Source organism: Pantherophis guttatus, chromosome 4, assembly GCF_059756535.1.
Source record: "Pantherophis guttatus breed Tessera chromosome 4, ASM5975653v1, whole genome shotgun sequence".
Classification (NCBI taxonomy): Eukaryota; Metazoa; Chordata; class Lepidosauria; order Squamata; family Colubridae; genus Pantherophis; species Pantherophis guttatus.
In genome coordinates this window covers 70,315,992-70,332,033 of record NC_142066.1, presented here as the reverse complement: position 1 = coordinate 70,332,033, position 16,042 = coordinate 70,315,992, and the positions used below count along the sequence as shown (strand labels likewise).

Below are 16,042 nucleotides of genomic sequence, written 5' to 3'. Positions count from 1 at the left end.
CACATTCATGCACACATTCTTTCTTCTTAGGAGAATGGTGCAACAATAGAAACTTTAGCATCACAGACTGCACAGAAGTTTAACTTTGCCCGTTGTCAACAACTTGGGAAGATCACTTTCTTATATTGTAAGCACTGGATTCATAAATCTATGAAATTCAGAGGTCAAAACACATTTCAAAATGTGATCTTTCTGTCCATCCAAAAATGCAGATCAGGCTGATTCACTTTGGAATCTAACAAATTCCTCATTCATATCTAGTAAAGTAGCTGGCATGAGATTTGCTAACATTTCCCATCCTACACATGACAACTTCAGGAATAGTGCAACATCCAGGGCTTATTGTTCAGTCTTTTTAAAGTTAATAAATAAGTGTAACAAAATGTATTTGACAGTTCCTGTGATGTGAGAATGCTGACAGGATTGGTAAATTCTTTTGCAAAATGTGTCTCTATAACTTCACTTCATAGAAGGCATATTGTCTATGATTGTTGCTCCCTCTTGACATTCTAAAGAACATAACATGATAATAATGAAGGGACTGACATCTGCCTATATCATATTCACTAGAAAATAAAGAGCAGATTTAACACCTTCATGGTTATAGAGCAGTGTTAAAAGGGAAAAAAACCGTCTTTAAAAGATCTTAGTGCAGAATGGTCATAATCAGCATACATGAAACAACTTTTTAAAAGGTTATCAAGCTCCTATGTCCAAATGATTGACAGCAATGAAACTGCCTGATTGGTGATATTTTGGGGCTTTTTTTGAAACACATTTGCCAGACTTTTTGTTGTGACATTTAACAAATATGGGAAAAAGAAACATTAATAGAAATAAAGACAGCTCAAGCACAAGACTTTGATTTTATTATTTTTTTAAAAAAATCAGGTCCCAGTGTCAACTTCTAAAGTTCTTACTGTAAACAAATCTAGGAACATTGCATAGCATTTCTTGTTTAACAATTTACCTTGATTTTGTGGCTTATAATGTAAGAAGTGTGATAGGTAGATTAAACATATGTGTTCTTGTATTAAGAGACATTTAATACATATGGATATACTTTTTTTAAAAAAATTGATTTATATGCCGCCCTTCTCTGGAGATTCAGGGCGGCTTACAATGCGCTAAGCAATAGCCTTCATCCTTTTGTATATTTATACAAAGTCATCTTATTGCCCCCACAACTGGGTCCTCAATTTACCTACCTTAGAAAGGATGGAAGGCTGAGTCAACCTTGAGCCTGGCGAGATTCGAACCTGTAGTAATTGCAGGCAGCTGGTCTTAATAACAGGATGCCTTAGACCACTGTACTACCAAGGCTCCTACTTTATACATATGTTAATATAAATGCACATTAAATGAGAACTCATGCTGGGTTTATGCTGCTGAGTTTAAAAAGTAACATGATTATTAAAAAACTTTGGGACTTAGTTCTCATAGTGGAATGCAAAAGATAGTGAAACAGCTTGGGTAGCAAAATTTAGCAGATGTCTCACATTACTGATATTTAAATAGCAAGCTCAACTATTCTGAGAACTTCCAGGGTATTAGTTCCATGTTTTTATGTCTGTGTAGCTTTATAGACTATAATCTTCTTTTTAAACAAGACTCCTATCAAAAAAACCTATTAAACTTTCCCACTAATGTTGGACTCTGTGTGTGGTTTGCTACATTACTAGCTTAATGTCTGAGGAAATGCACAACAGATTAGAAAACTGAACTGCATCATTTCATCAAATCTAAAAAAATAATGGGAGATGTAATAATGCTTTTCTTCCTTAGAGAAAAAGCAGTGTTATATACCTATGTTGATAAATATATTTTTGCTTAGTTTAATTAGACAGGAAAACATAAGAGGGAATCATTTTTTTTTCTTTTCTCAACAGCAGCTACTGATTACAGATCCTCAATTTCCTAATAAATTTTTCTTTCAAAATTGGAAACTGACAGTGGTCTCACAGTTAATGAGAGATGCAATTGCTTTTTCTTCAGATATAAAATGAGTAATCAAAATAAATGAAATCTTTCAGAGGCAGAATCACTTACTATGAAGCAATACAGGATTGTTTTATTAATTTATACCAATAAACTAATAAACATAACACTTATTGTCTTCTTAACCTGTCCCAATGTCTCTACCTCAAGGGATCCTTTGTGAAGGTCTCAATGTATTGTCTGAAGTATTGTCAGATAGAGAAGCACATTTTAGAAAAATATATCAACATTAACCTTGGCTGTTTTCTCAACAAGAAAAAGATAAGGAAAAAATGATCTTGCCAGTGATGTTGTGACAACACAAAAATATGCTTCTGGGATTCAAAAGGTAGTGAAATGCAATTCTAGGTATCTATTTTCCACGATTGTTATTACTCAAGTAATAGTGATAAATCATTATTATTATTATTATTATTATTATTATTATTATTATTATTATTATTTAATCTTTAGTGAGATTCACAGCCTTTGAGGCTGGTTAATAGCTCAGCAGCTCGAGTCCTAACCATGGACCTAGGAACTGTTAAGGTATTGTTGGAGGATGTAAGCTGTTCCGAGTAAGATGGTTTTTTGTAGAGTCAAAATGTTCAAGTCCGGTAAATTTAGAATTTCTAAATAGCGGGGCAGACCTTTGGGTATTGCTCCAAGGGCTCCAATTACAATTGGGACAACACACGATTTCTTTTTCCACAGTTGCTTAACTTCAATTTGCAAGTCCCGGTACTTTGTGATTTTTTCTTGCTGTTTATCTTCAATCCGTGCATCACCAGGTATTGCAATGTCAATGAACCATACTTTTTTCTTTTCAACTATTGTTATGTCAGGTGTGTTGTGGACCAAGTGCCTGTCAGTCTGAATCGTAAAGTCCCACAAAATCTTGAGTTTCTCATTCTCTAAAACTTTCTCAACCTGATGTTCCCAGTGGTTTTTGCTGTACTCAAATCCAAACTTCTGGCACAATTTCCAGTGAATGATCTTAGCAACGCGGTCATGGCGTTGTAGGTAATCAGTTTGTGAAATTTTGCTGCACCCACTGATCAGATGGTCGATGATGATGATGATTATTATTATTATTAGTATTAGCAATTTTTTATTATGTATAAAATTTCCATATTCACAATAGCAGTGTGCTGTCTGGGTACAATCTCTTTTAAATACACATAATAAATCTTATACACACAATAATTGACTGTTATACTCAAAATCTATTCACCATGGTTTTCGCTTATCCTTATTAAACATTTTCCATTGTTTAATTAAACACTCTGTTTAGTTTTATTTACAATTAATTAATAACATCAGACATTATAAACATCATGTAAACATCACATTTATAAACATTATCCTCTAAGTCTATTAATCATGTTTACTTATCCTAATTATTCGATATTAAACTATTTATAATTATTTCATCTTTGTTTACATATCCTCCTTGATTCTAAATTTCTAACTTCTGCTTCTATTTTCTAGCCATTAGTAAAACAGTTCCCAAGTTAAAAAGTAATATTTTCCCCATTTCTAGTTTCTACCTCTATACTAATTTTTAATGGGATAAACTCATATATTAAACAGTATTCTACCTCTGTCCCTCATCTCTTGCCCGTTTTCTATCTCAACTCTTATTGACTTTTTGACACATCTCCTATACTCCTCCCTTGGGGTTTTATATCTTCTTATATCGTTCATGTTTAATCTAAGTATTTCATCTGTTTCTATTGCTTCTTCACTCTGTTGAGCCTTCAGTAGGGCTTTCAATTATCCTTTCCTCACTTCAGGGGTGTCTTTCCATGTATCCTCTTCTGTTTTTTGATCTCTTGAAGTGTATTTTACCTTTTCTATTTCATCAGCTTTTACTATCTCTTCTTTTTCTTTTTGTATCATTTTTTGTTTTTTCCCCCCTGTCCTTTCCTGTGTTCTTTCTATTTTCTCCTCTACTTCCTGGATTTCATATTCATTATTCAGTATCATTTGCTCATAATTTTTTGGTCCCACAACTATGCCATGTATCAATACCTTTATCTCCCTATGATTCCTTGTCATCAGTAATATTTCTTTTAATAGTACACTTATTTCCCCCTATTGTACCATTTTGCCTTATTTTAATGAATTAAAAAGTTACTCAGTAATCTATCAAGATCCCAATGTTCCAATTATTCATCACACCAAAAAAGCCAATATTAGAACAGTTCACAAAATCACTCCATTAAATAGTCTATTAGCAACCTTCACTTAGTTTCAAAACAAATCCAAACTGTTTCCCACTCTCACACTGTCCAGCATATTTGTAACCCTCAAGGTTCTAAGAGTTAAATGTTTTCACAGTCTGTCTCCAAACACCAAGTATAATCAATTTGCAGGTGTTATTAGTGTATTCCAGATAATTTGTAGACTAAATAACTTTCACTCCTTCCACTTTTTTCAGCTCTATGATGTCTTCCCCAGCCAGTAGGTGTCACTGTTACTCTTTTTCTCTGCTTTTCCTACAAATAAAATATCTCCAAAAATATTTTCCAATAATTTTCCAAAGTCCTTCAAATCAAGGTGGCAATAAAAGTATAATTCAAAAAGTATATTTTGAAATGATTTAAATTGCTGAAAACTAGCCAATCCAGTCTATCCTTTATCTTTAAGGTTGCTGCTGTCTACAATTTCTTTTCTTTCTTTTCCAAATCTGACAGTAGCTCCAGGTCTTAGTCATTGCTATTCAACTCAATTACTGCAGGTTTGGATCTCGCCAAGGCTCAAGGTTGACTCAGCCTTCCATCCTTTCTAAGGTAGGTAAATTGAGGACCCAGTTGTGGGGGCAATAAGCTGACTTTGTATAAATATACAAAAGAATGAAGGCTATTGCTTAGCGCATTGTAAGCCACCCTGAGTCTCCGGAGAAGGGCGGCATATAAATCAAATTAAAAAAAAAATTGAGTCCCACTTTCCAAAGGGGGTGTTTTTAGAGGAAACACCCCCTTTTGCACTTTTTCTACTGCAAAAGTTAGAAAGTTCTTACCCAGACTGAGCACACTGTTATAGGATCTTTCATTTCTTCTCTTCCATTTCAGTTCAGCCATAATGGCCATCTTCTCTTCCGCTGGTTAAAGGGGGTTTCTTTGGGTCAAACAAGGAGACTGCGATCTCCTCACAACCACCAAAGAATCTCCTCTGTCTTCATTACATCTACCGGGTGACTTTCAGCCCCGCAGAGCCTCTTGGCTAGAAGAATTCAGTGGGACTTCGCAGAGCTACTGCTCATCCGTACTACTACACCATGACATTGGCTGCCTTCTCATAGTAATAGTGATAAATCTTTATCACTACCTCATAGCCTGATTTGGATTTCTACTATAAAACAGCAGTACTCACATATAATTCATGGTTGAAGTAAAAATGGTATTATTGGCAGGGTAATCATGAAAAAATATTTCTATAAGTCATGTAGATGGTTCATACATCATTTCTGAATAAAACCTTATACTAGAAAGAGAGATTCATATTTGCCATAGAAAGGGATAATATTCAAGGATTATTCTCCAGTAATATTGGCATAATAGTAACCAGCTATTGATGCTAATATATATCTGATTATTCTTCTAATTTCTGCACCCATAATACACAGAATAAAATAGGAGAGGAAAATGGATTAATTTTTAACAGGTTCCACACCTCTACTAGAATAGCCCAAATATTTACAGGTAATTTGCCATATCCACAAAATTACAAATGTATAGAGAATTTCAGAGTTTTCTTATGCAAAAAAGAGCATTTACCTTGCCCAATGTGTGATTCAAACATATAATGTATGCTTACATCTAAGAAAATTCACTTGTGGTTGAGATTCAGTTGTGCTAAATTCATTGCCTTCACTTTACACTTCATCAGTTTATTTTTATTTCTCTGTTGTTAGTTTGAGGCCTCAGCCAGATTTACCCAAAGTTCCTTAAGAAATATCAATATCATTTTAGACTTTCTTTCAAATGCACAAACGAGAGTCATAGCAATATATGCAAGCAAACTCATATAATAAAGGTCTCCCCCCCCCCACACACACACTTTCTTTAATTACTACAGAGAGGGTGTACAGAACTGCATTTTTCTGCAGGAGTTAGATGTTTGCCCTAAAATGCCATCACTAAAAACACGAGATGAATATCTGCAAAATCTACATTGGCTGCATTAGATATTCCATTTTTCTTCCAAATTATCTCCTCTTTTTAAGTCAATTATGTTTATGCCAGATACATTCAAACACTCAACCTAATGGAATATTGGAAAGACATTACACAAATAGACTTAGAAGGATAACTATTAGAAAACAAAACAAAATATAACCAAATCTGTGCGATGAAAGAAACCAGAAAAAAAATCAAATTTGAAAATGTGGATGGATCAAGCTAATGGCTGTGGAGAAAAAAATAAAAACAAAAAGAACATTTGGGAAAAATAATTCCCTAGTGCATCCCAATGAGAGAGGCAATTGTGCTCAGAATTCAGTTAGATGAATTTCTTCCCTTAATTTGTTCAGATGCCTCCAACTCCAGTGCCATTATTCAAAGTTCAAAAGTTTTATGTAGTACATATGGCAAAACCCATATTGAGTATGGCCAGCTGCTTGTAAACGGTGTAAAGCCATTTTATATGTAAATAACTAGTCTGTTATTCTTTTTCTAGAATTTTCGTGTCACTTTCCTAATATGGAATAACCTAATTTCTTACTTTCTAATAGACACATTTATTGTAGTTTCTCCCATCTTAACATGTATTTTTAAACTTTTAAATTTGTTTATTTATTTATTTGTATTCCACCTTTATTATTTTTATAAATAACTCAAAGTGATAAACATAGCTGTCTCCCTCATCCTATTTTCCCCATAACAACAACCCTATGAGATGAGTTACACTGACAGGGTAGGACTGGCCAAAGTTACCCAACTGGTTTTCATGCCTTAGATGGAACTAGAATCTCCTAGTTTCTAGCTTGGTACCTTAATCATTAGACCAAACTGTAGCATGGTATGGTGTGGTGTGGTATGGTGTGGTATGGAATAATATACTATAGTATAGTAAAATAAAGAAATTAATGTTTTATTCTCATGTATCATATAAATTCAGTAACTGACAAAATTAATTCTTTTATAGATATATAGTTTTATGGATATTTTATGTGTCTTTCAATTTTTAGTAGCATATTTCTCGGTTGTACTCTGTTGCTGAAATTGTGGAAAGCATAAATGTAACAGAAAAAAATCATTTTTACTTATACAAGAAATAAATTAGCAAATGGCTTTTATTGTCATTTTTGCAGAAATAGCCATAAAACAATTACAATTTTCCAAGCAATGGTTATTTAGAGATCAATATTTGTGTACGATCAATGTACTTCCCAATAAACAAGCTGTTTTCATTGATATCTTTGCTGAGATACTCATAAAATAACTGCAGTCTTCCATGCAGCAATTGTGTTAGAGTGCAATACTTCAGTAAGAACCATTTATTTCCAATAAACATTCCCTTAGTGCCTTTATACTTTGGTAAAAGAAATACAAAGAATTTCTTCGAAATATAGTAAATAATAGATAGGACAGGTATATGAATACTCCACATTCTTTAATAAACAAATAAAGTAGGGCTCAGAAACATCACATGGTCCAAGGGCCAAATGCAGATCTTCAAGTCTCATCCTTAAACCATATATTGTTATTTGTGCACTCTGCTCAAGTTGGGAATGAAAAGAATGGATGGATGCACTTAGTAAGCATTTTAAACATACTTCTAGCTATAATCTGGACCTGGCAACTCTTACAAACTGAAGAGATCCATGTTTAAACATTTGCAGGAATGTAACTAATTCTTACAGATAATTTGTCACATTCTCCTCAAATACTGCATCAGTATTCACACCACCTTAATCTTACTATTCTTACTATACTTCTAAGTTATACTGCCCTCCCAAAAGCTTTCATGTATAGAATTCTATGCAAAATTCCATTCTCAGTGCATCTCCTGTTGGCATGCACAATAGTCTGGTTGTGCCATGAGCTGTGCTATTATTTTCCTTCACAATACTGTTAACTAAACCATTGCTCTTCCCTTTTCCATTCTCCTTCTCCCTTGGAATTATGAGTCAAGTGTTTAATCTATTAATTACTAGGTGGCAGTAAAGAATTAGGTTTGCATGTCTCCAACATATAACCAATTCCTACCCAACTCCCACCCAGCAGGGGCTCAACTTTCACCGTATTCCAAACCTAAGGGAAAATCCAGATCTTTAATAGCTTCCTGAGCATCTGGATGTCTGGGAGGGGTATTATTCCAAAAGCAGGTGCCATGACAAAAAAGGCGCTTCTTTATCTTCATGATCTGTATGCTCATATCACCTTCTGTGGTTATACTATTAATTTGATGAAACAACTTTCCTCCAATAAATAAAATTTCCTCAAAAGAGAAATGGCTGTAAACAAATTTAAGATACTAGTAAATCCATATCTGTTAAAAGGTTATTCCAGCTAACATGCTGATGCCCAAAGTAAATCAAGTGGCACTGTGACATTGAGAAGATAGAGTAATCACACTTAAAGATCTGATCTGATCTGATCTGATCTGATCTGATCTTATCCAGCAAGACCTGAGTCTTTGCATAATGTGTCCAAAATAGGCTAATTTGAACCTGACCATTTAAGCCTTGGGAACCCAGAGTTGAATTGCTCAATAATCCACTGGTCTACTTTCTTGGTTGTCATAGCAGTTTCAGGAGTTTTCTCCAACTCCAAATTTCAAATGCATCAAGACTCAAATAAACTACAGACTTCCAGTGAAAAGATGGCCAATTTACAGGAATGATCCCTGAAGGGTTTTTCCCTGGACTGTAGCTTTTTCAACCTGCCGATGGAAGGAACTGGCATTTCTTTAGTTTATATGACTCTTCTGGGGTAGGGAAAGTCCTAGAATTATCCCACAAGATCCTGTGATACAGCAAAGGTCTGCAGAAGCTATGCTTTGAAGCAGCCTGCATGCCAAAAACTGGTGGTGGTGGTGGTGGGGAGACCTACAATCAGTTCATTGCTGAAAAAGCAGCCATTTTGGAATTTGTTTTTCAAATGGACAGTAAATTGCACCTTTCATTTCTTAATCATTTTTAAGGACTAATATTTTTTATCAACCTAAAAGAAGCTCTCTTTAGCCACAGCCATTCCTTTTTGAAAATCTGCACCATTTTGGGGATTTCTTCATTGTTAAACAGCAAGGAAGAGATTTCTGAAGGCAAGCTAAAATAAGGAATGTGGAGTAAAAAAAATATTGATGGAGAAATATAAGGGTAGAAAGTCATGGTTCTAGTTTATTATTTTTAGTAATTTGTAGCTTGGTCAGCTTCCCTGTGGATTTTTATTATTTCTGGCCAGCAATTTTTAAGTGACTTACAAAAAAGCTCCTCTTTGACTAAAGAGGGAGTTAAAAAGATGGAGAAGCAAATTTTTAGAGATGTATTTGAAAAATATTTAAATAAAATCCATGAGTTCATAGATTAGCTATACTCAAAAGATGTTTAAAAAAAACTTCTCAAACTACTTCACAGATGCAAATATGTGTAGAATATTACCAAACCACTGAAGCAATTTCACAAGTAGCTGACAATGCAGAGGAGTCAATTATGATTTAAATATAAATCTCCCAATACAATTGAAGAAAAATCTCCAAGAAAATCTACAACTTTTAAAAGAACAAGTTTGAAACTTTTTTTTTGTGGACATTAACAGGGTTGAGAAAAAGAGAAGCTTATAACTACTTGACAAACATTCTGGAAGAAAAAAAGATTTTATTGCATGAAGACAAGCTGGAAGGAGTGACTTAAACTTAATGAATTAATTGGAATTAGGATGGAATTTTATCAATGTGATATTTGTAATTGAAAGAAAGTCTTAATCTAAAGTTTGAAAATGTATTTTTTCCTTTAAGTAATTCCTAAAGTTTGTAAAATATTATTGAAAATTTATTTGAAAGTATCTTTGTTAAAAGAAAAGATGTATTAGCTTAAAGAAAAGTTTAGAGTTTAAAAAAGGATGCATACAAGAAAAAAAAGTTATTCAATGAGGGTAACTTGGAAGGAGTTTAATGAATTAATTGGAGTTATTTGGAATTTTATTGGTCTGAAAATAAACTCTAAAGTATTAGAGACAACATTTTTTCTTTCTTCCTTTATACCTCATATTTTCTTTCCCCCTCTCTTTTTCCTTCCCTTAATTTCCTATTTTTATTTTTATTTGCATTTTATATATTGATAAAACAATAAAAGTCATGAGATAAAAAAAATACTCAAGTAAAGTACACACTAGAAATTATAGCAGAACTTTTAAGAGACTTAACAACCACTTGTCTGAAATGATATAGCATCTCCTGCTTGAGTGGGGTTGGACTTGATGACCTCCATGTTCCCTTCCAATTCTGTTATTCTGTTAACTCTTCTGCATGCTTTATAACTTAATTCATGAACACATGTACTTTTATAGTTGTATGCCACCAACGTATATGTGATGAAAAAGAAGCACCACAAAACCTGAAGATCAATTTGGCTTTGTCAAAATGGCAGACAAACAGTTTGCCTTCCAACTACAAAGAGAAAAAGAGAAGTTTGTGATTGTTGTTAGTCGTGAAGTCGTGCCTGACCCATCATGACCCCATGGACAATGTTCCTCCAGGCCTTCCTGTCCTCTACCATCCCCCGTAGTCCATTTAAGCTCACACCGACTGCTTCAGTGATTTTTGTGATACAAGTTTATGATACTAGGGTTTATTGAGAGGCAATTAAAAGAGGCTAACTTGTTCATGGTCCTTCAAAACATTCCTTTCAATGATTTAAGCTAGGGCAATCTAGCATCATTCCCACTGCTTTTAATGGCCTCAGTTATTGTTTCTTTTTAGATTCTTAGGCTGATAAGGTAAAATAAGCTTTTTTAAAAAAACATATTTTTAAAAAAAGATTTAAATGCATACTGCAGTACACTTTCTATTGAAAGTTAACATTACTTGCATACTATATCTAATTGCCTCTTTTAAAAAATAGGTGTGTTTGTGACCTTTAAAAATGTAATGGTGTCAAAAAATCCATAATCCATCATTATCTCTTCAATCTCCTTCTCTGTCATTGACCCATTGTTAGCTGTGAATGGGGCATTCATTGCACAATACATCAACTTCTTATGCACCTGCCATGTTCTATCATGAATTATATTAATTCACGTAAAGCTAACAAAGATTAATTGCAGTAGTACAGCAGATTGGCACAGGAGGTTTTGCTGCTTGGCAATCTCAGAATGCAGGCATTCATTCAACCTTGCTTATTTGTCACTGCTTCATATATCAACAGGTGTGTGCCAAATCACTGTGAGCATGGAGGGAAGTGTACCCAAACATGGGATAGCTTCAGTTGCACCTGTGATGGAACTGGATACAGTGGAGCCACATGCCATAACTGTAAGTGGGACTTGAGCCTTTATGCTGCCTCCCATAATGTTCTTTGTTAATTGAATTAATAATATTGATTATGATGAACAATAAGGAAACAGTGACATGAACTAAAAAGGCAGAATAAAATCTATCTTTAAGTAACAAGGAAGTGTGAATTTACAAGGAATAGTCCATCTACACTGTTCATTTAAAAAGGAAAAAAATGTTTTCAAGTACTTTTAAGAAATAATATGTTTTCTAACGTTTTCTTGGAATACATTTATTATCACTAGCATGAAAAAACAACTTTGTAATTTGAACAGAAAACTTTTCTGGAAAAAAAAATTGAATTGCATAATCATGTGCAAAATTGGAAACTTGTTTTCTACTTCGCAAAACTGACTCATGATTTAGAAATGAACCATGCATGTTTTTAAAATTGCATTGGAACATTTTATTATGCTTAATACATTACTTCTATGAATTAGGCTTACTGTTTCTTCTGCTTCTTTGCATTTTTAATCTGTTGATGATTTTTTCTCAATTCTGACCTTGATTCCATTGGTTTGAATAGCCAAACCAAACTTGGTTTCTTGAGTAGCCAAAACCAAGCCTACAGTTTCTGTTTATAACATTCCAGTTGTAAGTCATTGCCAGGTTAAATCTTTATCCACTTCCTTCTTGATATTTTATAGAAATTTATCTTGTAATGCTTTTACTTGTCAGCATTCTGTTCAAAATTATAACATTATTTCAATATTCAAGTTTTGTATAGTTATCATTTTTAACTTGTTCATGGTTGTCTTGCACATAATTAACCAATGCATGCGTTTATGCAAGCCATCGTTCCTGAGTCTCATTGTCCACTTGCGACTGATGTCCTGGGACTCTAAGACTTGACATGGTCTTTGTTGACCTGGGTAATGATGAATACAGTATAGGATTCTTTTTCTGTGTTCTTACTATAGAAAATAGGTACACCCAGAGACCTGTGTAGCATGAGTTATCCTTTTGGTAGAATACACTACTGCCAGTATAGCTCTCAATCTCATCAGAGCATCACAAGTCCTTCCATCATGACAAGTGGTATCCATATAGAAGTTATTATTTATTATTAAATTTATATTGCTGCCTGAGTTCCAGAGACTCTGGGCAATTGCTGACATGGTTAGGCGTCAGCACAGGTCCATCTCCATCAGTCTTCTTAGCCAGACACATATTCAAAGGCTGATATAAGAAAACTGAGAGCACTCCTCTCCCAAGCATAACTATTTATGCTGACAGCACCTCCATATAGATTGGATCACTGTTTATGTAAATTTACAATTTTGCACTTATCAAAATCAAAGGAAAAACACATAATATTAATACTGGGATAGAGATACAAGAGTAAAAATCCAAAATTGTGAAAGTGGTCCTTTACAAACTTTCCCATAAATACGAACCTAAGTTTAATTTTATTTGAATTAGATTTAAATAGTGATGCTCAAGTGGCTAAGATGCTGAGCTTGTAGATCAGAAAGGTCGGCAGTTTGACGGTTTGAATCCCTAGTACAGGTCTCCTGCATGAGCAGGGGATTGGACTAGATGACCTCCAAGGTCCCTTCCAACTCTGTTACTGTTAATCAATTTAAGCATACTATACATTATTTGGAAATTAGACAGTTTTTAAATGTTTACCAATTAGGATTGGTCTTGGGAAAACATAACTTCTCTTAAATTAAATGTTTTACCCAAGGAAAAAATTGTCAGGTAGAGTACTTCTGGATAATATAATACACTGTCTTCTGCAAATTTTGGTTGAGTCAGCCTTCCATCCTTTCTAAGGTAGGTAAATTGAGGACCCAGTTTGTGGGGGCAATAAGCTGACTTTGTATAAATATACAAAAGTATGAAGGCTATTGCTTAACACATTGTAAGCCGCCCTGAGTCTCCGGAGAAGGGCGGCATATAAATCAATTTTTTTAAAAAAATACAATAAATACATAAAAAATGGAATTAGTACTTCTTGACTTATGTAATGCTAGAACAGGAATTTAAAAGCTATTGCTATATTTTTCAACAACTGTTATTATAAAGGCTTAGAGAAGCCTGTGTCATGTGAGAATCTGTAACAACAGCGAGCTTTGCTTTCACACACTCTTTGAAATTTCAGATATGTCTGTGCGTATGCTGCTAAAGAATCTAATCATTTTTACGATAAGTCTTAATATATATTTTTGGCTGTTCAGAGACCCAATTCCTTCTAAAGTGAGATTTCATGAAATGCTTCAATTAAATAGCAGCATTTTGATAAACAGAATCTTACTCTATCCTCTTCCTTCTGAGCCTTTAAGCCTGAGGAAACTTATCAGGCCATGTTATATTATAAGTGTAAAATCCAGAAATGTTTTTCCAAAACAGATTATGAAACCTCCCAGGGAAAAAAAGTCAGGATTTCATATTTCAATTCAATATAGATATATTCTAATTCTAATACTATGGTACTTCAAATAAGATAAGGAAAGCCTTCAGAGCATGATCTCTATAAATCTATCCTTTAGCAGCAGTGACCATAGGATCTATGTGATACATATTTACTTGAGTACTTATGTATTCGTGTTACGTCTATGCGTATGAATACTTTTTCCTCAGATTGTGGCCTTATGTATCTGTGAGTGTGCAGTCTACTGATGATATCTTGCATCAAATCAGGGGGTGACCTGTCCCAATCATCTTATATAGATGTTAAATAACTTGGAGGAAAAGAACAGGTTTTGTGAAATTTCACGTTGGAGAATCCATGGACTCAGTTGTTACTGAATAGAATGCATCTAGATGTCCAGATTTGGAAGGGGACCTTGGAGACCTTCTAGTTTAATCTCCTGCTCAAACAGGCGATCCTATACATTTCAGACAAATGGCTGTCCATTATCTTCCTAAAAGTCTCCAGTGATGGAACACCCCCAACTTCTGAAAGCAAGCCGTTCTACTGGGACGGTAGAGATGACTGAAGAGATTTCTGATCCAAAAAGGGATGTAAATGACACACCAGATAGAGCTAAGCTGCCACCTACCTATGAATCTAAGAGGATTCGAATACAATTGCAGGAGCCCTTCCTTCTTGATCTTGGCACCATGACTGCTTCAGGATCAGAAACCAAGCAGGGCACATATCTAAAAGGACAGCATCACTGATGCTGTTCAGGCTAGTAATGCATATTTACTGATCCTTACCAGATCTGGTGTTTGCTAATAACAGCCTGATCTTCATCCATGTCCCATTTCTCTGCGTTCCCCAACTTATCTGTTTCTGATTGTGAATGTCTTAGTATGAATTTCCATTATTTTTCTTTGGCTACTTCCCCTCATTCTGATTTCCACTCCAACCATCCTAATCTACTAGTTCTGGCATGAAAGGCTGCTATTAGCTAAATAATTAGGTTGGATCTGATCCAATCATATCATCCACATAGCAAATACCAGAGCAGATTGAATTAGCCTTTTCCCTGATAGTTTCTTCTGCTGTTGATAAAAATTTCCATCGACAGAACATTTGAGTGCTAAAGAGCATTTGAGTGCTAAGGAGGAAGTCAGAGAAATTATGACAAATCATAGTGATTTTTGTTGTTCTTCCTTGATACTTATATTTGTTGGTCAGAAAAAAATATATAGATGATGGCTGGCTGGCTGGCTGGCTGGCTGGCTGGCTGGCTGGCTGGCTGATGGATGGATGGATACATGGATAGATGCATGGATGGATAGGTGGATTAACAGACAGACAGATAGATGATAGAGATAAATAGATTTACATTGCAAATGTTAAAAGTATTTAATTCATAAATTACAACTTTATATGATTGTTCTTAAGAAAAATTTATTTTACAAGATGAAATGAGATCATACAATGCATTTCGCAATTTTGTCCTAAATATGATTTGAACAAACATTTCACGCTTTGTTTTTGAATATGATTAAAAAAAATGAGAATACAATGCATTGATTCACTCTTCTAAATGTCAGCTCCATTTAGTGCCCTAGGAGCTTAATGAGATTTGGTTATTTCCCCCACCCACCCACCCAAATTGCAATTTTTTTGCTCTTAAAAATATTCTGGATTGTTTTTATAATGAGCTTATAACATCAAAAAGTACTTTTAGGAAAAAAGAATTTGAATCACATTTTCTTTTCCTTACACATTATCATTAGTGTGGATAATAGGCTAATTGTTATACTTGAAAAAATATTTCCAGATTTATTAATCAAGAAAACCAAAAATGCACAAATAACATAATATGTAATTTGCATGCTGTGGGTACTTTGACTCCTGCAGATGCATTTGGTTAGCTTTTAATTACTGTGGTCCTACTCTTTTATACCCCTTCATGGATTACTGCCATGTTGTGGCGAAGGGGCTCACTTAGCTCAATGAAGCTATGAGCTATGCCGTACAGGCCCACCCAAGACGGGCAGGTCATAGCAGAGAGTTCTGACAAAATGTGATCTACTGGAGCAGAAAATGGCAACCCACTCAAGTATCTTTGCCATGAAAACAGAAGGTGTCCAATAAGCTACTGGGGAAGAGCAGAGAGCTAGTACTAGTAGCGCCAGAAAGAATGAAGCAACTGGGCCA

At 34.4% G+C, this 16,042-nt stretch overlaps 1 protein-coding gene across 3 annotated transcripts in view; it reads left to right on the top strand.

The window, feature by feature from the left end:
* Positions 1–16,042, top strand: part of CNTNAP2 (contactin associated protein 2) — a 1,550,102-nt gene that overhangs the window by 967,708 nt on the left and 566,352 nt on the right. For all 3 annotated transcript variants that reach the window (XM_060691806.2, XM_034416464.3, XM_087892376.1), the window contains exon 11: positions 11,351–11,457. In XM_060691806.2, the coding sequence (XP_060547789.1) occupies positions 11,351–11,457 (107 nt within the window). The remainder of the gene's footprint in view (positions 1–11,350; positions 11,458–16,042) is intronic.